The sequence below is a fragment of the Pseudophryne corroboree genome, chromosome 2 (genome assembly GCF_028390025.1).
Source record: "Pseudophryne corroboree isolate aPseCor3 chromosome 2, aPseCor3.hap2, whole genome shotgun sequence".
In the NCBI taxonomy this organism is placed as follows: domain Eukaryota; kingdom Metazoa; phylum Chordata; class Amphibia; order Anura; family Myobatrachidae; genus Pseudophryne; species Pseudophryne corroboree.
This window is the reverse complement of record NC_086445.1, coordinates 452,170,399-452,195,507: the sequence shown is the minus strand read 5'-3', so window position 1 is coordinate 452,195,507 and position 25,109 is coordinate 452,170,399. Positions and strand designations below refer to the sequence as shown.

The 25,109-nt window shown below is 45.9% G+C and overlaps 1 protein-coding gene across 3 annotated transcripts in view; it reads right to left on the bottom strand.

The window, feature by feature from the left end:
- Positions 1–24,554, bottom strand: part of GTF2I (general transcription factor IIi) — a 282,609-nt gene extending 258,055 nt beyond the window's left edge. The window contains exons 1-2 of one of the 3 annotated variants that reach the window (XM_063953729.1): positions 24,286–24,554; positions 9,269–9,368 (exon numbers count right to left, since the gene is read on the bottom strand). In XM_063953729.1, coding sequence (XP_063809799.1) covers positions 9,269–9,364 — 96 coding nt within the window. In that variant the 5' untranslated portion in view covers positions 9,365–9,368; positions 24,286–24,554. The remainder of the gene's footprint in view (positions 1–9,268; positions 9,369–24,285) is intronic. The other 2 variants (XM_063953728.1, XM_063953727.1) reach the window with 2 other exon arrangements.
- Positions 24,555–25,109: the final 555 nt, after the last annotated feature.

Genomic DNA, 25,109 nt, shown 5'->3' with positions numbered 1-25,109 from the left:
CAGTTCGTTGGTGTCGGCCTTCGTCGACAGTGGAGCTGCGGGAAATTTCATGGATCTTGGTTGGGCTCAGGCTTTGGGCGTTCCACAGATACCTTTGGAAAAACGTATCACCATGCACGGCTTGGATGGTGGTCCGCTTTCTAATGGGGTAATCACTCACCGCACACCTCCAGTACAACTGACAGTGGGGGCCCTACATTCGGAGAAAATTGAAATTTACCTTACCCATTGTCCGGCTGTCCCCGTAGTTTTGGGTCACCCCTGGCTTGCCTTTCATAATCCCACCATAGATTGGCGGTCTGGGGAGATTTCCCGATGGGGTCCCTTTTGTGTGAAGGAATGTATTTCCCGTCCAGTCCGGGTTGCGGCAGTCACCCCAGAACTTATTCCTTTGGAATATCAGGACTTTGCCGACGTTTTCTCCAAGGGTAATGCGGATATTCTGCCTCCTCATCGGTCCTATGACTGCGCTATAGACTTAGTTCCCGGTGCCTCTTTGCCTAAGGGGAGACTATATGCCCTGTCTGGGCCGGAAACTACGGCAATGAATGATTATGTACAGGAGAGCCTAAAAAAAGGCTTCATTAGGCCCTCGAAATCTCCATTGAGTGCAGGGTTCTTTTTTGTTGAGAAAAAAGATGGGTCGCTCAGACCATGTATTGATTATCGGGCTCTGAATAAAATTTCTGTTAAAAACACCTACCCCTTGCCACTGATTTCAGTACTGTTTGATCAGCTCCGGACTGCCGTTATCTTTTCCAAGATCGATCTTAGAGGGGCTTACAATCTCATCCGAATAAAATCTGGGGATGAGTGGAAGACGGCTTTCAGCACACAGTCGGGACATTATGAATACCTGGTGATGCCGTTTGGGCTGTCTAATGCTCCTGCTGTATTTCAAGATCATATTAACGACGTCCTTCGCGACTTTCTAGGAAAGTTCGTAGTCGTTTATTTAGACGACATTTTGATTTACTCTGAGTCTTTTGAACAACATAATACCCATGTGCGACTGGTCCTTCAGAAGTTACGGGAAAATCATTTATACGCCAAACTGGAGAAATGTGATTTCCACATCACAGAAGTGTCCTTCCTGGGGTATATTATTTCTCCTAAGGAGTTTTTCATGGAACCAAAAAAACTCCAGGCCATCCTAAATTGGGCACAACCCATGAACTTAAAAGCAATTCAGCGCTTTTTAGGGTTTGCAAATTACTATAGGCGTTTTATTCATACCTTCTCAGATTTGGTTGCTCCTATTGTGGCATTGACTAAAAAAGGAGCGGACCCTTCAATTGGTCGCTTGAAGCCAAGTCTGCCTTTCTGGCCTTAAAGCAGGCCTTTGTCTCAGCTCCAGTACTCAGACACCCTAACCCGGATCTCCCCTTTATTGTCGAGGTAGATGCCTCAGAGGTTGGAGTGGGGGCTATCCTTTCTCAGGAAGACCCGGAGTCTCAGGAATTACACCCATGTGCCTTCATGTCCAGAAAATTCTCCTCCGCAGAATCCAACTATGATGTTGGTAATCGAGAATTGTTGGCAGTTAAATGGGCTTTCGAGGAGTGGAGGCACTAGCTGGAAGGAGCAAGGCATACCATTACGGTGTTTACTGACCACAAGAACCTGCAGCATATTGAGTCAGCTAAACTAGAGAGGAAGAAAAAATAGAAGCGCTCAACACTAACTGACCCTGTGATCCAAGATTAAATCACAACTAAAGTGTCCAAAGGGATTTTTGATATAGTAAAATATATTTATTACAATACAAAAAATTAAGCACAATAAACCAGATATATATCTGACATAAAAACCCTTATCCTCACTGAAATTATGTGATCAACAGATATTCTACATTCATATCAGTTACAAGTGTCAGCTAGATAACTAGTAGCAATATAGTTGTAACAATTGTTGCAATAGAGTAACCAAGCTGTTTATTTGGCACTGTTGAATATATACTCAGACACAATTGTTAAATGTAGAATTGATTATAGATAAGGAGTACACTCATAGGCTCTATATACCAGAGCTGATATTCTGACACGTCTCTAAAGTTCCAGGAGCCGATGGCAGGTGATAATGAATAATTAAATTACCTCTCCGGTAAGGCTGGCTGGTCCCGAGCGTCCTCGGGTGAGTCCAGAAAGCCTAGATTGAACTGCAGAGTTAAAAGCACTACCGTGCTAGCCGAAGTCCCGCTGTAGAGTCTGCTGTCCCTGGGCGTGCACCGCCCGTTGCAGTTTGTAGGGAAAAGACAGGTAGATGGCGGCTATAATGGAGAGCCCGCTGCGGGAAAAAGCACCTTAGTGGAACTCCTCGATCTCCCTGGACTGGCACCGTCCGTTGGAGATGTAGGGGAGAGAGGCTGCTGGTTAGCCACTGGTGCTGTGCGGAGATGGAAGTACGGCTTTATCCTGTCCTGGCTGACGCACTGTTTGCTCCCGTGAAAGAATTACCGGAGCCGTGCGGAGAGTATCAGATACAACAATCGGTCAGTGAGGCGTAAGGGGGAGGAGTCCTGACGCGTTTCGTCACGTGACCCGTGACTTTTTCAAAGATGACTCCAATAGCTGTGTGCACTCTATTTAAGGTATTCATAACAAATTACCCACAGGTTTATTCAATTCAATCAGCACAATCAGTAATTTACCTGTTACAAAATAATCCCTTCAGGACACCTTTGGTTGTTTTAAAACTAATTAAAAAACTATTTATAACAACAGTTAGGTGGAGGCTCTCTCTCTCCACAACAACTGTTTGTTAGTACCACATAGAACAGTATAAGACAATGGCGGAGTTAATTTATACATAAAAGAAAATAGATATAAAAACATATATATAAAGAAATATATATATATATATATATATATATATATATATAATATTATATTAACACAGTAAAAATAATAAAACATGAAATAAAAATAGATATGGTTGCTTTAATAATCATTCAAATTATTCAATTTATTATTATTTTATATTACTATTTTTAATTTACTGTTTACATTCCATATTTTACTCTTTATCTTATTTTTTATATATATCTTTAATCATTACTCTGGCAGCTATCAACGGAAATCACAACGTAGATTAAATGTGAAATATATTAGATAAAAATACGTTAGCATAATAAAAAATAAAAATAAAGATATAAAGATATTAAAAAATATATTTATATAAAGAATACGAATATAAATATAAATAAAAATAAAATCAAAAATAAAAAATAGATAAAGGTCACCAGTTAAAACTAGAGAAATGAGCGTATAAACTAAGGAGACAGTATGTGCTGGGCCCAATAGTTCTATGGTACTAGTCCTGTTTAAGTACCCATAATTGTGATAAAGTCAATAATCATGGGTGAACCCATTTTAAAAGAGAGGGCTATAGATAGTTGTTCCAACTTCCACACCTTTTTCATGGGTGGAGAGATCAATAATCATTAATAATGCTCTAACGGTCCAGTACGTGCATAGGGGAGCAGCTTCAAGCGTAAGGAGAGACCCAAGGTTTCCCTATAATATAAGGGAAATCAAAGAGGACAACGGCGAAGTAATAGATGTGAAGTTGACTAAAAATGAAGAGAAGAAAAGAAAAGGAGGAGGAGTGGACGGGGAGGTCGAAGTTCTATACGCTATATTATGGATCAATTTCGATATATTCGTTGAGGCCCTCAGGACTGAGGGTCCGCAACCGGTGTATCCAGAAATTCTCCCTGCGGCATAATCTGCCAAACCTGTCTCCCCCTCTGATTGTAGTACTGATGGTTTCAATACCCACAATTACTAGACCTTTAGGGTCCTGATTATGGGATTGAAAAAAATGCCTTGAGAGCCCATGTTTAAGAAAGCCCTTTAGAATGTTACGCCTGTGTTCCAAAAAACGGACTCTAAGTTTACGTGTGGTCCTCCCTATATATTGGAGGCCACAGGGGCAAACCAACATATAAATGACATACTCACTATTACAATTGATAAATGATTTGATCAGATGTTCCTCTCCCATGGCAGATGTAAACACATGTGTATTGTTCTGAATATATGAGCATGTTATACAACTGCCTAGGCCACATCTAAAACAGCCATCAGGTCTAGTTGTTAACCAGGCAGATGAGGAATTACAGCTGTCACCGTCCCCCCGTCTCCTGTCTATGAACAGACTAGGGGCGAGTTGTTGTGTGAGATTCTCTGATTTTTTAAAAATCACTAAGGGGGACTTGCCAATTACTGGTTTGAGGACTTTATCCATGAGTAATATAGAGAAATTGTCATTCAGAACCTTTTTGATCTTACCGGAGGCACTGTTAAATTTTGAAATAAAATGCGGAAAATCTGCTTTGAAAGATGCATTCTCAACCCTGTAATGGAGAAGTTGTGTCCGATCTAAATTATTCGCCTTTTCCAGTGCAGAGTTGATTAAATCCACAGGGTAACCTCTGGTTTTAAGAGCACTTGTGAGCTCGAGTGCTTGTGTATTGAAGTCCTCCTGGTTGCTACAGTTGCGCCGTAATCGACGCAACTGTCCCAGTGGGATATTCTCCATCCAAGGTCTAAAATGCATACTTTCAAAGTGAAGAAAGTTATAGTTATCCACTTCCTTCCTATAGGTCTTGGTGACTAAGATATCATCCACGATAGAAAGAGCAATATCAAGAAAAGAAATGTGCTTATTATTAACTGTGCAAGTGAACTGTAAATTAAATTCATTATCATTTAGCTGGGCGGTGAAATGTGTAAATTGTGAATAATCCCCATCAAAAATAAAAAACAGGTCATCTATGTAACGGCCATAGAAGACGAGGTCCGCGCCTAAGTCCCGCCCCCATATGTGCGCGTCCTCAAACGCGCCCATATATATGTTGGCGAAGCTCGGCGCGAACCTCGTCCCCATGGCCGTCCCAAGTATCTGCAAATAATAAATTTTATTAAAAATAAAATAATTGTGAGACAAGATGAAAGAAATTGAATCTACGATGAATTTACGTAATCTATCTGACAAAGTGTCAGTACTATTCAATTGATGTTCTATTACTGCTATCCCTTTGTTGTGGGGAATATTAGAATATAAGGAACTTACATCACATGTGACAAAAAAATATGTGTTCTTCCACTTTATCTTAGCCATAGAATTTAAGAAAGCAGTGGTATCTCTAATATGTGAACGTAAAGAAACAGCATGTGGTTGTAAGAAAAAATCAACAAAATGTGATAAGTTAGCAGTAAGTGACCCGACACCAGAAATAATAGGTCTGCCAGGGGGAGTGATCAGTGATTTATGTATTTTGGGTAAGTGATAATAAGTGGGTGTGATGGGATGTGAGGGAATTAAATAACTGGTTTCTTCTTTCGATAGAGCTCCATCGTTAAATGCATCCTGTACCATTGAAGTTAGTGCCGATAAATAGACTTTAGTAGGATTGCCTATTAATTTAACATAAAGGTTACTGTCACCTAATTGCCTGTCGGCTTCTAAGAGATAGTCTGCTGTGTTCTGAATGACAATACTCCCTCCCTTGTCAGCCGGCTTAATGACAAGGGAGGGATTTCTCATTAATTTCTGTAATGAGTTTCTTTCTCGAGTATGCAAATTCTGTTTGTACTTAGCTACCTTAGCTTCCCTGATACAGATATCATTGAAATCATCAAGGGTTTTCCTATAGAATATGTCAATTTGTGGACTTCTATATTGCAGAGGAAAAAACTGAGATCTATTTTTAAATCTACTGGTTCGTTCATTAGATCTTACCACAATGTCTAAGCTATTAGCTTTGTAAAAAAATTTTTTAAGATAATTGAGACACATTGGCGCAGCAAAAAAATCTCCTTTCCCCTCTTCTGAGTCAGCTAAACGGCTTAATGCTCGACAGGCACGTTGGGCGCTGTTTTTTACTCGTTTCAGGTTTATTATCACCTTCAGGCCCGGTTCCAAAAATACAAAAGCCGATGCCCTGTCACGTTGTTTTCTTCCAGTTCACAATAACCACCCGGCTACTACCCCCATAGTCCCATCGTCTGTCATCCGGGCTGGCCTCACACAGGATTTATTTACACAGCTAGTCCAGCTTCAGCAGCAGGCTCCCAAAGTCACTCCTGCAGATCGTCTCTTCGACCCTGAATTTCTGAGAGGCACTGTTCTAGCTGAGTTTCATGATAATAAGGTTTCTGGTCATCCGGGTATCACTAAGACCTTGGAGTTAATCTCTCGCTCAGTGTGGTGGCCTAATCTTTCTAAAGATGTAAGGGAATTTGTCCGTTCCTGTCAGGTTTGTGCTCAGTACAAGGTATCTCGATCATTGCCGGTCGGGCAACTCATGCCTTTAGCCGTTCCTCTCAGGCCATGGTCACATATATCCATAGATTTCGTGGTGGACCTTCCTCTTTCAGCTGGATTTCGAGTCATTTGGGTGGTAGTAGACCGTTTTAGTAAGATGGCCCACTTCATTGCTCTCCCCCGATTACCCTCTGCTCAAGGGTTGGTTGGCAGTTTTATTTCTCCGCCATGTGTTCAGGCTCCATGGTTTACCCAGGGCTATTGTCTCTGATCGGGGACCGCAATTCATCGCCCGTTTCTGGAAACGTTTTTGTGCCTCATTAAATATGAAACTCTCTTTAACATCTGGGTACCATCCACAGTCTAACGGACAAACTGAACGTGTTAATCAGTCGTTAAAACAGTATTTACGGCTATATTCGGCCAAACTTCAGAATGATTGGTCTGAATTTCTTCCTTTGGCCGAGTTTGCCTATAATAACTCTTGTCATTCTTCCACCAAGGAGTCCCCATTCTTTTCGGTCTTGGGCTTTCATCCTAGAGCCAATTCTTTTTACCCTCATTTTCCAGTCTCCTCGTTGACCTTAACTTCCCGTCTCAGAATGATTTGTAAAAAGGTGCACCTTGCCCTTAAGAAGGCTGCCTTCCGAGAAAAAAAAAATTTCTGATAGGTTCCGACGCCCATGCACTTTTAAGGTGGGAGCTAAGGTGTAGTTGTCAACCCGCAACATCAAGCTCCGACAACCCTCGGCTAGATTGGGACCCAAATTTATTGGACCGTTCCTTATCGTTAAGAAGGTCAACCCAGTTGCTTTTCGGCTACGCTTGCCTAAATCACTCAAAATTGGCAATACTTTTCACTGTTCCCTTCTGAAGCAGTATTTTTCTTCCAGGAGATTCCCTCGGAAGACTTCCCAGGGTAGACCTCCGGTGGATGTTCAGGGGCAACAAGAGTTCTTGGTGGAGAAGGTTTTAGATTCCAAAGTTTCTCGGGGCCGGCTTTATTTTTTGGTTCACTGGAAAGGCTATGGCCCGGAAGAAAGGTCTTGGGTCCTGGATAACGATTTACATGCCCCTAAACTTAAGAGATTATTCTTTCAGGAATTTCCTCAGAAACCCGGCTTTAGGGGTTTTTTAACCCCTCCTCGAGGGGGGGGGGTACTGTTAGGTGCCGCGGTCCGCGGCGCCGCTCGATCTGCTTCCAAGCGAAGCTCACGGCCACCGCACCTCCCTCCCTGCCCGCCCAGCGCCTAGCAACGCCAGGACGCCGTGCGTACTGTAGCCGCCGGGTCCCTGGCAACGCTAGGACGCCGGGCGTCCTCAGCCGCTGGGTCCATAGCAACGGGGACGCCATTGGTGGACCGCATTCTCCGTTGCCAGATAGGATTGATTAGTTGCTCGTGCAGCAGGGCAGCTGCACGGCAACTAGTAATTAGGGTCTGGGGGCTGGTCTTGCTGGCCCTCCTGTCATTGGCCAGCAGGGTCTTTTTATGGGAGCCAGCACACTGCAGCCTCGCCGGTGATAGCTTCCTGTATGCTGTTCCTGCCTTGCAACGTCTGTTCCTGGTCAGCTGTATCTGGTCGATCCTGCTCCCTGTGCTCCTGAGTTCTGAAGCCGGTCCTGGGAATCCTTCCTGTCCAAGTGAACCTGTCGCGGTCATCTGGGGGTTCTCGCTTGTTGGGGTTCTCTCCCGGTTTCGTGAGTAGCGGCTCCTGCCGCGTGTTGCGGCCTAGGCCGCTTAGTCCCTGTTTTACTTTTGTATTGGTGGTTTTTGCGGAGGTTTCTGCTTTTCACTGTCCTCCCCGGAACTCGGCGGTGCCGTGTGGGGGAGTGGACAGTGGTATATTTTGTTGTTCTTTTCCTTTGGTGGCGTGCCGCACATATATTTAGTTTTAGGGTAGTTAGTAGCCCCTAGCTTCTGTTTGCTTTAGTTAGAGGTCCCCTTGTTATTATCCTGTCTCGGTTCACGCCTTGTCGCACTCTAAGACCTGGGGGCATCGGAGTTGGGCAGACCTAATCCGCCCTTCAAACGCGGCTGCCGTGGGCCCAAGAAACCATAGTCACTCAGGCGTGAACTGACCACACGGGTAAAACAACGGAGGTAGGGTGCTAGGGGCTATTCCCGTACCATCCCTTATTTCAGCGTCACGTCCTGGTGCTCTGGACTCTCTACACAACATCTCTCTAGTTCTGAGCATCAGGAACATAACACTTACCTCCCCTTGCTAATGTAAGACACTGGTTCCCTGGCCTGTTGTAAAGAGTCCCAAGCGCCAGTATAATTGTACCCTGGTGGTCTAGTGCAGTCTGCTGCCGTGGCCCAGATGCACTTCAGCACCTCTGGTCCGTCTCCCAGGACCAGAGGTATGGACTGCCAGCGTGCAGGTTCCGCAAACGGGAACCCGCCTTATTTGCCCCCATTGAACGGCTCCAGTCCTGGGCTGTCCGGGTGCCCCTGTTTGCAAAGGCGACCGGTACCCGCCGAAAGTACCTCGCCGGAGTTGGAGTTTCTGTGCCATCAAGGGTGTAGGAGCTGCAGGGGACTGCCCAGCGCTGTCTCAGTCGTAAAAAAAAAAACCAATAAAACTTTAAAAAGAAAGCTTGGGCAGCTTAAAAGCAGCCCCACTGTTACAGAAGGTGCAGCTCCTGCTGGCACCAAAACTAAACTGAAGAGCCTGAGCTGTGGGCGGGGTATGAGGGGAGAAGGACCAGAGCATCTTGGGAGCAAAAAGCTTAACTGTTTGGTGCCCTGATCCTGGCCTCCACCATCATACCCAAGGTCATCCCTATGGATGCCTATGGACCCTGCAGAAGAAATATCAATTGATCAAAGCAGCAGAGAAAAGACATCATCCTGTTTTATCCCAAACTAGACTGTGTAAAATACATTAGAAATACACAAATTATTTGTTAAATTCTCCTGAATTAGTTGAGAATTTGGGAGTTTATGGCCTGTGTCATTTCCTATTTACATTGGTCATTAATAGCATAGTTTACCATTGACTCCAGTGCAGACATAAAATGTTTTAGAGCTTCTTTACTCTCCAAAGGTTCATTGTGCATCAGCAGCAGTGGTGGTGTCAAGTGAGCCATTTTCCTAGTTAGAGAATAAATAAATAAATAAATAAATAAAGGTAAAAAGCCATTGCCTGTTAACAAATAAAAAAAAAACATTACAGTTTTAAGTACCTGAAACGTGTAGCAAATTGAAAAACTCTGAAAATATGAACTTAAATATCAAAATCCGATCCATCTGTTATTAATCGCGATATCGGGCCTAATAAGATACCATTCTTAGTCTGTGTTTTCCACTGATTTTCTGTGGTTAGTGTCAATTATTCTATTTTACTCAGAATTGTTAACAGTTTATATAAATGTAATCTAAGCATACCATAAATTTTGACCACGTTTAGGAAAAATTTTACCTTCCTTTTAATTTTAATAAGATCCTTTAGGTTTCATAATATTGTAGAAAGCACTTGACTACAGGTGGAACAAAATTCTTTAAGGCATACGACAATCTAGAGCTTGTCATAATATAGTCAAGGAATTTCCGTGGAATGCGGTTAAGATGCTGACTGCCGGCACCCATTAGAATGTCGACATCGGAATCCCAACAGGGTCAGGAGACCGATGCAGGAATCCCGACAGCCGGCATCCTGAAAGCCGGCGTCCCGGCTGTAAGTATAGCTGGTGGGTTAGGGATGGGGGGGTGATTAGGCAGCACCTGGGGGGGGGGGGGGAAGCGGTGTTAAGGTTAGGTTGAAGGCGGGAGTTAGGGTCCACCAGGGAGGGTTTATGTTTAGGCACTAAGGGGGGAAGGTTAGAGTTGGGCTGCGGGGAAGCGGGAGGGTTAGGCTCCAGCATGGGGAGGTTAGGTTTAGGCACTAAGGGGGGAGGGTTAAGGAAGGGTGTTTAGGATTAGGCACCACAGAGTTAGGATGCGAAAAGGGAGGGTTAGGGTGTAGGGAAGAGGGGGGTAACATACTTACCTTGCCCCTGTCGGAATTTTAAACATTGGAATGCCAGATCTGCGTTCATCTCCGCACATGCTGGGGGCCACCCAGCATGCGTGAGGCCGCTCCCCGATGTGTCCGTAATTAGATTGCGGAGGCATCAGATCTAAGGTTGACCCCTAGCAGCACAGCCAGGCCATCAGCAGTCATTTTTTGTTCAGGAGCGGCTGCCCGCCCCCGTTTTCCCAGTCCCACCCCTGCAACGCCGACGCTTTTCAATCACATTGCAGGTGCATCCTTCAGGGAGATGCGGCCTCAATGTGTAAGGTCGCGCACAATGGCCGTTATGCGTGCGCAGAACACCTGGATGTGGCCGCAGCGAGCGCTGTGCAGCTGCGTCCAGGTCTGAAATGGGCCCCTGTCTGTAACAGTAGAATTTACACACAGTATACTATGGGCATATTCAAGTGTCCCCTGATGAAGATTTGTGCAAAAGAAAAATGGTGTATTAACAATTTTCCAGCCAAAATTTTCACGTTTTCCCCTGCCTCAGGCTTGTGGGAAAAATATCCCAGATAACTGCCAGCCTCAGGCATATTCCCCTATGCACTCTAGCCATTTCCATAACTCTGCAAAGATACCTGTTCAAACTGTCTACATGGGCACTTTGTGATGTACCAGCGAAACACAAAAAGTGAATAATTCAAAGCATGACCATTCTACTAGCAGCTGATGAAATTTCATGAAATTATTTTTAGACTGTCTATATTATCCAGAAAAAATGATTAGGTAAAAAAGCCCTTGCAATCTTCAATTCCATGCACCTGCAAGAGGTTGAAATGAACGTGATGCGTATAGCATCCCGGCCGTCAGGATGCCGACGCTATAATCCCGACACCGGTTAACTGGCAGCCGACATCCTGAAGATATCGTGGTACGGATTAGGGCCCGAAGGGAGAAGGGGGGTGGGGCGGGGATTAGGGTCAGGCACCAGGTGCGGGGAGGGGGGTTAAAAAAGCCACAATTTTGCTAGTTGCAAATTTACTAAGGATTCATTTGCATAGAAGTCGCAAATCAACAAAATTACCATCGGCACAAACACTTTTTAAATGATTGGTATCAGTGGAATCGCACATTTACAAAGTATCGTCTTTGCAAAATCACTGCAGTTCACACCAAAATCACTACAAAATCGCACCCCAATGTACGAAATCAATGCACTGTTTTTTTGGGAGTGTTGACAGGTGTGAACCATTTTTAGGACCCAACCAAAGTCCCACTAAAATTGTGCAAAAAACATACCTCAATGCACCACTTCTAAAAAAGCAATAAGTGCAAACCATTATAATTAAGACTAAACCAATCACAATGCTAATAAAGGTCCACCAAGTTACCTGCACCACTCACTTTCTGCTCCCAACCACGGCTGAGGCAGGTTTTGCTGTAGCCTGCATCTAGGCACACATTTTATGTGTCCTGCACCAGCTGCCTGATTTGGCATTTTGTCGCATTACGGCAACTTGTGGAGCAAATTGAGACATAAATTGGTTTGTGAGGCATTCTACGGCATTCAAATGTGAAAGCTGCAAAATCGCCAGAAATCACACACTCTAAAACGCGACAACATACACCATCGAAAGACAAAGGGGGTCATTCAGACCTGATCGCTGCGTGTGTTTTTGCACAGCGGGCGATCAGGTCCAAACTGCGCATGCATATGCACCGCAATGTGCAGGCGCGTCGCACGGGTACAAAGTGGATCGCCACCCAGCTATAGGTTTGTGCGACAGATTCATTTGCACGGATGATCGCAAGGAGATTGACAGGAAGAAGGCGTTTGTGGGTGTCAACTGACCGTTTTCAGGGAGTATATGGAAAAATGCAGGCGTGTCCATGCGTTTGCAGGGAGGGTTCCTGACGTCAATTCCGGTCCCGGACAGGCTGATGTGATCGCAGCGGCTGAATAAGACCTGGGCTGCGCAGAGGAAGAGGATATACAGCGCTAAACACTAGATATATATAATATAACGTTTTTATTAAACAGAATAAATTTTTGGTTGCAACCACATATATAAAATGTAATAAAATAAGAATTTACTTACCGATAATTCTATTTCTCATAGTCCGTAGTGGATGCTGGGGACTCCGTAAGGACCATGGGGAATAGCGGCTCCGCAGGAGACTGGGCACATCTAAAGAAAGCTTTAGGATTAACTGGTGTGCACTGGCTCCTCCCCCTATGACCCTCCTCCAAGCCTCAGTTAGGATACTGTGCCCGGACGAGCGTACACAATAAGGAAGGATTTTGAATCCCGGGTAAGACTCATACCAGCCACACCAATCACACCGTATAACTTGTGATCTGAACCCAGTTAACAGTATGATAACAGAGGAGCCTCTGAAAAGATGGCTCCCAACAATAATAACCCGATTTTTGTAACAATAACTATGTACAAGTATTGCAGACAATCCGCACTTGGGATGGGCGCCCAGCATCCACTACGGACTATGAGAAATAGAATTATCGGTAAGTAAATTCTTATTTTCTCTAACGTCCTAAGTGGATGCTGGGGACTCCGTAAGGACCATGGGGATTATACCAAAGCTCCCAAACGGGCGGGAGAGTGCGGATGACTCTGCAGCACCGAATGAGAGAACTCCAGGTCCTCCTCAGCCAGGGTATCAAATTTGTAGAATTTAGCAAACGTGTTTGCCCCTGACCAAGTAGCTGCTCGGCAAAGTTGTAAAGCCGAGACCCTCGGGCAGCCGCCCAAGATGAGCCCACTTTCCTTGTGGAACGGGCTTTTACAGATTTTAGCTGTGGCAGGCCTGCCACAGAATGTGCAAGCTGAATTGTACTACAAATCCAACGAGCAATAGTCTGCTTAGAAGCAGGAGCACCCAGCATGTTGGGTGCATACAGGATAAACAGCGAGTCAGATTTCCTGACTCCAGCCGTCCTGGAAACATATTTTCAGGGCCCTGACAACATCCAGCAACTTGGATTCCTCCAAGTCCCTAGTAGCCGCAGGCACCACAATAGGTTGGTTCAGGTGAAAACGCTGGAACCACCTTAGGGAGAAACTGAGGACGAGTCCTCAATTCCGCCCTGTCCGAATGGAAAATCAGATAAGGGCTTTTACAGGATAAAGCCGCCAATTCTGACACGCGCCTGGTCCAGGCCAGGGCCAACAGCATGACCACTTTCCATGTGAGATATTTTAACTCCACAGATTTAAGTGGTTCAAACCAATGTGACTTTTGGAACCCAAACTACATTGAGATCCCAAATTGCCACTGGAGGCACAAAAGGAGGCTGTATATGCAGTACCCCTTTTACAAACGTCTAAACTTCAGGGACTGAAGCTAGTTCTTTTTTGGAAGAAAATTGACAGGGCCGAAATCTGAACCTTAATGAACCCCAATTTCAGGCCCATAGACACTCCTGTTTGCAGGAAATGTAGGAATCGACCCAGTTGAATTTCCTCCGTCGGGCCTTACTGGCCTCGCACTACGCAACATATTTTCGCCAATTGCGGTGATAATGTTTTTGCGGTTACATCCTTCCTGGCTTTTGATCAGGATAGGGATGACTTCATCCGGAATGCCTTTTTTCCTTCAGGATCCGGTGTTCAACCGCCATGCCGTCAAACGCAGCCGCGGTAAGTCTTGGAACAGACAGGGTCCTTGCTGGAGCAGGTCCCTTCTTAGAGGTAGAGGCCACGGATCCTCCGTGAGCCTCACTTGAAGTTCCGGTTACCAAGTCCTTCTTGGCCAATCCGGAGCCACGAATATAGTGCTTTCTCCTCTCCATCTTATCAATCTCAGTACCTTGGGTATGAGAGGCAGAGGAGGGAACACATACACTGACTGGTACACCCACGGTGTTACCAGAGCGTCTACAACGATTGCCTGAGGGTCTCTTGACCTGGCGCAATACCGGTTGAGTTTTTTAAACATGTGGACGACTTCTGGGTGAAGTCCCCACTCTCCCGGGTGGAGGTCGTGCTGAGGAAGTCTGCTTCCCAGTTGTCCACTCCCGGAATGAATACTGTTGACAGTGCTATCACATGATTTTCCGCCCAGCGAAGAATCCTTGCAGCTTCTGCCATTGCCCTCCTGCTTCTTGTGCCACCCTGTCTGTTTACGTGGGTGACTGCCATGATGTTGTCCGACTGGATCAACACCGGCTGACCTTGAAGCAGAGGTCTCGCTAAGCTTAGAGCATTGTAAATGGCCCTTAGCTTCAGGATATTTATGTGAAGTGATGTATCCAGGCTTGACCCTAAGCCCTGGATATTCCTTCCCTGTGTGACTGCTCCCCAGCCTCGCAGGCTGGCATCCGTGGTCACCAGGACCCAGTCCTGAATGCCGAATCTGCGGCCCTCTAGAAGATGAGCACTCTGCAACCACCACAGGATGGATACCCTTGTCCTTGGTGACAGGGTTATCCGCTGATGCATCTGAAAATGCGACCCGGACCATTTGTCCAGTAGGTTCCACTGGAAAGTTCTTGCGTGGAATCTAACGAATGGGATTGCTTCGTAGGAAGCCACCATTTTTACCCAGAACCCTTGTGCATTGATGCACTGAGACTTGGTTCGGTTTTAGGAGGTTCCTGATTAGCTCGGATAACTCCCTGGCTTTCTCTTCCGGGAGAAACACCTTTTTTCTGGACTGTGTCCAGGATCATCCCTAGGAAACAGAAGACAAGTCGTCGGAACCAGCTGCGATTTTGGAATATTGAGAATCCAATCGTGCTGCCGCAACACTACCTGAGATAGTGCTACACCGACCTCCAACTGTTCCCTGGATCTTACCCTTATCAGGGAATCGTCCAAGTAAGGGATAACTAAAATTCCCTTCCTTCGAAGGGATATCATTTCGTCCATTACCTTGGTAAAGACCCGGGGTGCCGTAGACCATCCCTACGGCAGCGTCTGAACTGATAGTGACAGTTCTGTACCATAACCTGAGGTACCCTTGGTGAGAAGGGTAAATTTTGACATGAAGGTAAGCATCCTTGATGTCCCGAGACATCATGTAGTCCCCTTCTTCCAGGTTCGCAATCACTGCTCTGAGTGACTCAATCTTGAATTTGAACCTCTGTATGTAAGTGTTCAAAGATTTTAGATTTTAGATTTAGAATCGGTCTTACCGAGCCGTCTGGCTTCGGTACCACAATAGTGTGGAATAATACCCCGTACCCTGTTGCAGGAGGGGTACCTTGATTATCACCTGCTGGGAATACAGCTTGTGAATGGCTTCCAAAACTGCCTCCCTGTCAGAGGGAGACGTCGGTAAAGCCGACTTTTGGAAACGGCGAGGGGGAGACGTCTCGAATTCCAATATGTACCCCTGAGATATTACCTGAAGGATCCAGGGGTCTACTTGCGAGTGAGCCCACTGCGCACTGAAATTCATTGAGAACGGGCCCCCACCGTGCCTGAGCTTGTAAAGCCCTAGCGTCATACTGAGGGCTTGGCAGAGGCGGGAAAGGGTTTCTGTTCCTGGGAACTGGCTGATCTCTGCAGCCTTTTTCCTCTCCCTCTGTCACGAGCAGAAAAGAGGAACCTTTTGTCCGCTTGCCAACAAAGGACTGCGCCTGATAATACGGCGTCTTATTTTGAGAGGCGACCTGGGGTACAAACGTGGATTTCCCAGCTGTTGCCGTGGCCACCCTTTCAAAGGCAATACTTCCAAATGCCGTTTGGAATCCGCATCACCTGACCATTTTACTGGTAGAATTGGACAACGCACTTATACTTGATGCCAGTCGGCAATTATTCCGCTGTGCATCATGCATATATAGAAATGCATCTTTTAAATGCTCTATAGGCAATAATATACTATCAATATTTTCAGTCAGGGAATCCGACCATGCCAACCCAGCACTGCACCTCCAGGCTGAGGCGATAGCTGGTCGCAGTATAACACCAGTATGTGTGTAAATACCTTTTTGGATACCCTCCTGCTTTCTATCAGCAGGATCCTTAAGGGCGGCCATCTCATGAGAGGGTAGAGCCCTTGTTCTTACAAGCGTGTGAGCGCCTTATCCCCCCTAGGGGGTGTTTCCCAACGCACCCTAACCTCTGGCGGGAAAGGGTATGCAGCCAATACTTTTTAAGAAATTATCAATTGTTATCGGGGGGAAACCCACGCATCATCACACACCTCATTTTATTTCTCAGATTCAGGAAAACTACAGGTAGTTTTTCCCTCACCGAACATAATACCCCTTTTTGGTGGTACTCGTATTATCAGAAATGTATAAAAACATTTTTCCATTGACTCAATCATGTAACGTGTGGCCCTACTGGAAATCACGGTTGTCTCTTCACCGTCGACACAGGAGTCAGTATCCGTGTCGGCGTCTGTATCTGCCATCTGAGGTAACGGCCGCTTTAGAGCCCCTGACGGCCTATGAGACGTCTGGACAGGCACAAGCTGAGTAGCCGGCTGTCTCATGTCAACCACTGTTTTTTTATATAGAGCTGACACTGTCACGTAATTTTCAACAGTACATCCACTCAGGTGTCGACCCCCTAGGGGGTGACATCACTGTTACAGACACTCTGCTCCGTCTCCACATCATTTTTCTCCTCATACATGTCGACACAAACGTACCGACACACAGCACACGCACAGGGAATGCTCTGATAGAGGACAGGACCCCACTAGCCCTTTGGGGAGACAGAGGGAGAGTATGCCAGCACACACCAGAGCGCTATATATATACAGGGATAACCTTATATAAGTGTTTTTCCCCTTATAGCTGCTGTATGTTTTAATACTGCGCCTAATTAGTGCCCCCCTCTCTTTTTTTAACCCTTTCTGTAGTGTAGTGACTGCAGGGAAGAGCCAGGGAGCTTCCCTCCAACTGAGCTGTGAGGGAAAATGGCGCCAGTGTGCTGAGGAGATAGGCTCCGCCCCCTTTTCGGCGGCCTTATCTCCCGGTTTTTTGTATATTCTGGCAGGGGTTAAATGCATCCATATAGCCCAGGAGCTATATGTGATGTATTTTTTGCCATGTAAGGTATTTCTGTCATGTTTTATTGCGTCTTAGGGTGCCCCCCCCAGCGCCCTGCACCCTCAGTGACCGGAGTATGAAGTGTGCTGAGAGCAATGGCGCACAGCTGCAGTGCTGTGCGCTACCTTATTGAAGACAGGAACGTCTTCTGCCGCCGATTTTTCCGGACCTCTTCGCTCTTCTGGCTCTGTAAGGGGGCCGGCGGCGCGGCTCCGGGACCCATCCAGGCTGGACCTGTGATCGTCCCTCTGGAGCTAATGTCCAGTAGCCAAGAAGCCCAATCCACTCTGCACGCAGGTGAGTTCGCTTCTTCTCCCCTTAGTCCCTCGATGCAGTGAGCCTGTTGCCAGCAGGTCTCACTGAAAATAACAAACCTAAACTAAAACTTTCACTAAGAAGCTCAGGAGAGCCCCTAGTGTGCACCCTTCTCGTCGGGCACAGAAATCTAACTGAGGCTTGGAGGAGGGTCATAGGGGGAGGAGCCAGTGCACACCAGTTAATCCTAAAGCTTTCTTTAGATGTGCCCAGTCTCCTGCGGAGCCGCTATTCCCCATGGTCCTTACGGAGTCCCCAGCATCCACTTAGGACGTTAGAGAAAATAGGTATAGTGAATAAAATAGGGCAAACACAGCACAGCACTTGGTTATGTATATTACCACTGTTAGAGGCCACTCACAGTCTCCTGTATAAATCCTTTGGAAAGAAATGTGCCACAGTCCAAGGGGTGTATAAAACACTTGTAGAGATGTATAGTCCATACGAAGTGAATGGAGGACCTTGAAGCTTGATTGTGGACAATTATAGTCCTAGTGAAAGCATGGTCTCATACTCGTCTGTTGGACATCACAAGCTCCCCTTCGGCATAAGGACTTCTAGGCGTATTCCAGAATGAGGATGTTTGGCTGTAGTGGAGGCCTCTGCAAACCAACGCGTTTCGCTGTAACAAACAGCTTTATCAAGGTGTGTGTGTGTCCACTGTAAGGATGCCCTTTTTAAAGGCTGTGCTGATTGCCCATTGTTTACAGCTGTATCACATTTACAATCATTAAATAGCTTTTTTGTCCGATTGCATCAATACTATTCATCTACAAGTGAGGGCGATTATGCCCATGGTGATAGTCAGCCGGCAAGTCCGGGCTGCCAGTACGTGACGCACTTCCGGGAATCGCGTCACGTAAGCGGTCCCGATCACGTGATCGGGTACGTACTGTCAACACGTGACGTTCTCTCCGGGAACCGCGTCACCCAAACGGACCCGATCATGTGATCGGCAAGTTCCTGTCTTTCATAACTTCTATGCAGTATTAGGAGCCGATCACATGTACGCAATTAGCGTCACGTGACCGACTCCTCCCCATTTCAAACACCTATTATGTTCTGGTATGCGTTCCAAGGACAGGAAACATACACATGCGGTCACATGACCGTGATTTTGAATCAGGAAATGTCCTTTAGAAATTAACATTGAATATAAGTATTCATAATCAAAAGTGGTTTTTATACACATGTACACTTGTCTCCATATATGAACAATAAACTAAACTAGATACATTTTTATTTTTCACGTTATTTAATGATTGTAAATGTGATACAGCTGTAAACAATGGGCAATCAGCACAGCCTTTAAAAAGGGCATCCTTACAGTGGACACACACACACCTTGATAAAGCTGTTTGTTACAGCGAAACGCGTTGGTTTGCAGAGGCCTCCACTACAGCCAAACATCCTCATTCTGGAATACGCCTAGAAGTCCTTATGCCGAAGGGGAGCTTGTGATGTCCAACAGACGAGTATGAGACCATGCTTTCACTAGGACTATAAATAATTGTCCACAATCAAGCTTCAAGGTCCTCCATTCACTTCGTATGGACTATACATCTCTACAAGTGTTTTATACACCCCTTGGACTGTGGCACATTTCTTTCCAAAGGATTTATACAGGAGACTGTGAGTGGCCTCTAACAGTGGTAATATACATAACCAAGTGCTGTGCTGTGTTTGCCCTATTTTATTCACTATACCTATTTTATTACATTTTATATATGTGGTTGCAACCAAAAATTTATTCTGTTTAATAAAAACGTTATATTATATATATCTAGTGTTTAGCGCTGTATATCCTCTTCCTATTAGCATTTTTCAGGGATTGACTATCCCTGCAAACAGCTGCTTTGGGTCAAACAACACATTTTGAAGCGCCGGGTTTATTACCTTGGTAATTTTCCTGGGCTGCGCAGAGACTGCACTAAATCTGTTTGTACAGCTCTGCTACACATGCGTTTGCACACTTGCACAGCTAAAATACACTCCCCCTGTAGGCGGCGAATATCTGATCGCAGCAGTGCAAAAATCGCTCGCTAGCGATCAGGTCTGAATTAGGCCCAAAGACGCAAGTGAAAAGGATTGTTAGTAAATGTGAGATCTTTGTTTCCGGTGATTAGGGCTGATAAGGGGCGATATGTAATCTCATCCCAAATCGATTTTTAGTAAATTTCCCAGAGTTGGGAGCAAAGCAAAAAAGAGCAACTAACTTGTGCACCTTGGTAAAACCATGACGCACTCCACGTGGGGCAGATACAAAAATATGCAGAGATTTAGATGTGAAGGGGGGTGTCCTGAATCAGATCTAAATTGCAGTGTAAAAATAAAGCTGCCCATCATTTGTGGGCCACATGCAAAAGTAACTAGTATTTACACTGCATGCAAAAACATAATATATGTGCACTCCTTGCATTGCAACATGGTTTGTTCCAAACACAAAGTTGCTTGCTTTTTTGTTTTGCTCCCACCTCCATCATCCTGCTCCTTCCCTCAAACTCTGGCTCCATCCTCTCCTCCATCACTGGAGGTGGTGAAGACAGTGTTCATTGAGTAGGTATTCAGTAGTACGAAAGGGGCAGCCATCTGAGGGGTGTGCAATAAGTTTCCGGATGTGCAGTGCATAGGTAGAGTAGACACAATCTGACTGTCTCAACAGAGCCGACTGGAGAGCCAAATGAGGTGGGCCACAGTTGATGTGACCGCCAGGGCCGTGGCCCAGTTAGAGAAGAGATAGGCATCTCATCTGGATCATTCTGCTTGATAATCCACAAAAAGCTTGGCTTAAGCAATGTTTCTGCATGCTGGGTGCCCCATCAACTTACTTGAGAGTGGAAGGACGCTTGAGTGACTTGGTGCCGCAACAAGTGGCACCAAGCTTGGCCTGAACAATGTTTCTGAATACTGGGTGCCCTATCAACTAACTCGAGAGCAGAAGGAGGCTTGGGAGACTTGCTGCCGCAACAAGCTGGCCATGTTTGATGGCGGTCGCTCAGACTCTGGGACTACATCAGCGGCGATGAATCCTGGATCTACAGTTTCGACCCAGAGACCAAACAAAAGTTTGTTTAGTGGAACCCAGTTGGAGGTGTGCCACCACAGAAGTTCTGATGTAAGCTCAGCATGGCCAAGCAGATGGTGGCTGTTTTTGTGGCCAAAATTACACATGTAGTTACCATTCCACTCATACAGCAGTATTCCGTCACTAGGGACTGGAATGCCAACCAATGACTGTTGCAAGTGCTGGAAGCCATTTCCAGGCACTGTCCAAGAACTCACGCATGTGGTGTCTTTCTCCTTCAGGACAATGCAAATGTCCACAAGTCCAGGAAAGTGGTGGATTTTCTGGCCCATGAACACATCCAGGAGCTTGGTCATCTGCCATACAGTCTAGACCTGGGCCCCCACAAATCAAGCGCAAGATGCCGGAGTTAATTTTGACCCACTGAAAGCTGCAGTGGGGATATTCTTCCAGCATGTAGAAGACATACCTGCTTCAGACTAGTCCAGCTACTTCACCAAGTGGTTTGAGCGCATGTCTCTTTGCATAGACTCCTCTGGTGAATACTTTGAAAAAATGTAATGTTCACTTCGTTTGTAAATATAATACTTTCTGTGCATCCGGAAACTTATGACAAAACTGTAACATGGATCTTGGTCATTTAATACTGGTTTTGAAATATAAAATGAACATGGTGACTTCCCTCACACCAAGTTGTACTGTTTTCCTTTTAACAGTGCGCACCCTGGATGGATAAGTGAACTATCTGCTTTATAATCTGCATCCGCACAGATGTTTTTTCTCCTGTAACATTATGGGGTAAATTTACTAATATGGGAGTTCTATTTAAGATGGGATGTTGCTCATAGCAACCTACCAGAGTCCAGTATTATATTCGAGAAAGTGCTAGATAAATGAGAAGTAGAATCTGATTGGTTGCTATGGGCAACATTCCTTCTTAAATAGAACTCCTATCTTAGTAAATTTACCCCTATGGCTCTTTTAAGGCATGTAGGACATCTTTTTGAAAAACTGAGCACCAGTCCTGCACTCACTTGTGGCTGACTTTGGCTACAGCAGCCGGACCAGATGCTCACAGTATCCCTGTTACAAAGAAAAGGAGTCCAGGCTATTGATTGGGCGCATGGAGCAGAGTATGCAGCCAGTGCTGTTAAATCAGAACCTAGTAGTGGGTTATTTTCTTGAATAATGCATTGCTGAGATTCATTATCCACCTCTATGTTACACTTTGTCAGAGAAGCACACATCTAGGTGACAGGTAAGTAAAAAAAAAGTCCTGATGTCCCCTCAATGACATCTATAAGTAATGCAAAGGTCTAAACGGAGCAGTATTTGAGGTTAAAAACGTCAAAGTTTAATTCACTGGAAGGGGGTAAGTAGTAGGACATTTACATAATGTTAACACTTTTGCACAATACAATTCTACGACTTTCTTTGGCTCTGCATAGCAGAGCATGAATGTGAAGACAGCCACAGATCACAGAAATGAGACATGCAGCTTGATGAACAGACAATAGAGATGCAAAACCAAACTGTCTTCCCAAGCGCTTCGAAATGATGTCCATTGACCTGTCTGAAGAACAAAATAGTTCAAAATAAACTTTAGCCCACTTGATTCTAGCATCTAGATGCTAGAATCAAGTGGGCTAAAGGACCTCTGACGTCAGCGGGATGAGCCATGTCACCAGGGGGAGTAGCTAGGCCAGCAGGATAGTTCTGTCACTATCCACGCCACCAACTACTCCCTTTAGTAACCTGGTGGAGAGCGGAGCGAGCCACTGTGCCCGAAGCGTGGCGAGCGAAGCCAGCCCGCGAGGGTACATTTCGGGTACCCTGTTCGTCCATGACTCCTCCCCCTTGCGGCGTTTGTATATTCTCCCCATGCTTGCATGGGTTTTCTCCGGGTACTACAGTTCCTCCTATAATCAAAAAATATACTGGTGGGCCTTGGATAAAGTGGAGAGAGATAAACTACCAACCAATCAGATACTGACATTTTTCAAACACAGCCGGTAACATTGCAGTTTGGAGGTGGTTGGCTTGTACTTTATCTCCATCCACTTTCTCTCTTTCCAAGGCTTAGTACATAGACCCCTTCCTCATACCTCCCAACTGTCCCGATTTTCGCGGGACAGTCCCGTTTTTTGGGGATTGTCCCGCTGTCATACCCGCGGCCCGCAGTGTCCCACGGTGGTGGGGGGCAGTTGGGAGGCTCCTGCACTCGCTGCTCTGCTTAGCAGAGCAGCGGTGAATAGATACTGTGCGCATGCGCACAGCATCTACTCAGGGGGAGACAGGAGGAGAGGGGGAATAACAGCAGCTCACGAAGCGCTGGGCACGCCCCCTCAGTGACGAAAACGGGGCGTGGCTCGCGATCGCGGGTCCTCCACGAAGCCACACACCCTTTTCATAGGCCATGCCTAAGTAGAATCTGATTGGTTGGCAGCATTCCATCTTAAATCCCCCCAGGTATGAATTACCCTCTATATTCCCGACCAATTGTACACGCACACACTTGGGTATATAGAGAGAGAGAGAGAGAGAGAGAGAGAGAGAGAGAGAGAGAGAGAGAGAGAGACTAATGCTGGGTACACACTAGACCAGAGGTTCTCAAACTCGGTCCTCGGGGGCACACACAGTGCATGTTTTGCAGGTAACCCAGCAGGTGCACAGGTGTATTAATTACTCACTGACACATTTTAAAAGGTCCACAGGTGGAGCTAATTATTTCACTTGCGATTCTGTGAGGAGACCTGCAAAACATGCACTGTGTGTGCCCCCGAGGACCGAGTTTGAGAACCTCTGCACTAGACGATGTGTACCCAGCATGACATTGCTGGCAATGGATCTCGGCATTGGCAATGCCACGTGGTGCGCGCGGGGGGGGGGAGTAGCGTTAGGCAGCATGCCATCTTTGGCGACATTCCCAGAATGCTCTGTATGTACAGACGAAGGGGGATGTCGCTAGTAACCTGCAGGAGTACGCATTGCTAGCAGTGTAGTGGGTGCTCACTAGCCGGGGGGGGGGGGAATAAGTAGCGTTAAGCAGCATGCCAGAGCAGGCGACATCCCCAGAATGGGCTGCATGTACAGACGAAGGAGGATGTAGCTAGCAAACTGCGGGAGAACGCATTACTAGCGGTGTAGAGGGTGTATACTGGCCGATTTTAAGAATTTGTCGCAACTATTGGTCGTTATCACCAAATTAATTTAAAATGTCGTCTAACGTGTACCCGGCTTAAAAAAACAGAAAGGGATTGTTTCCTTATGTATCCATCTATATATAAATATTTAAAAGTATTCAGAGGATTGCAAGACGTAAAAAAAAATCACATCTAAAAGTGAGCTGGTTGCATGTACAATGACACCATTTCATGGGTGACTGTCTGAGGAAAGCTATAACCACAACAAAACTAAGTTGATGAACTGCTGTTAAATACATTGACTTAAATTGGTTTACTGTTTACTCTCTTCAGTAGACTCCAAAAGTGTTAATTACCATCATGCAAACCCCGCCCATGCGGATGAAGTGAACCAATTAGAGTTCCGATAGGTTATTAGGTCTCTGCATCAGCTGATGATTGTTTTCAGGAGCGGAGACACTGGAAAGCAATGCATTGTACAAGCATCCCAGCTGCCTACTAGCCAGCCACACGTTTCAGTCACTCAGCCCTAGGCTACGTCTTACCTAGACCACGGGCTTTTTGCTGCAGATGGCGAGTATGCGGGGACAGCAGCCTTAGGTACCGCTCGTCGCTCCTTATGCCAACAGAAGCCCTCTCAATGGTACATGCAACCGGCCTGAGCTCTCCACCGTGTGTCTCCCAACCCAGGCCGCCCTATGCACACTGTTGCTGCTTTATTTGCTTCATTTTTTTTTGCCTCTCCGTCCTAGTTTACTCTCCAGCTGCAGGCTGCCGCGCATGCCCACTAGCCGCGCTGCACTCTGGGAGTTGTAGTTCCTTAAGGCAGTGACTGATGAGCGTGATGTTGGTTGTGGGACTACCTATCCCAGCATCCTCTCCTGCCGATGCGACGTGCTGCTGCCTGGTACTGCTCTGTCTCGAGAACAAAGCAGATATATCTACACAGCAGCGGCGGCCCTAGTAATGTGTCTATATGGCTACTGTATCTGTGCTGCTGTGTGTGACATGGCTGCACGCCTCCACACACTGCCGTGTTACTGGTGGTCGCCAGCCCTGTATACTGGTGCAGTAGTGGACAGTCAAAGGACTAACTGGCTAAGAGCTCCTGTTTCTTTTTGTGCAGTATTATACAAAATATATGGCTGTGATTACACAAGAGAGGCTGTATGTACTATGTCAGTGACTGTATATGGTCATCTTTGTAGGTTCCTAACAAATAATTTTAAAATGTTTGTAGTCCGTGTTCTATAGAATAAACGATAAACGTAGGAAAAATAGGATTTTGATAACCTACCGGTAAATCCTTTTCTCCTAGTCCGTAGAGGATGCTGGGGACGACATCAAGACCATGGGGTATAGACGGGAT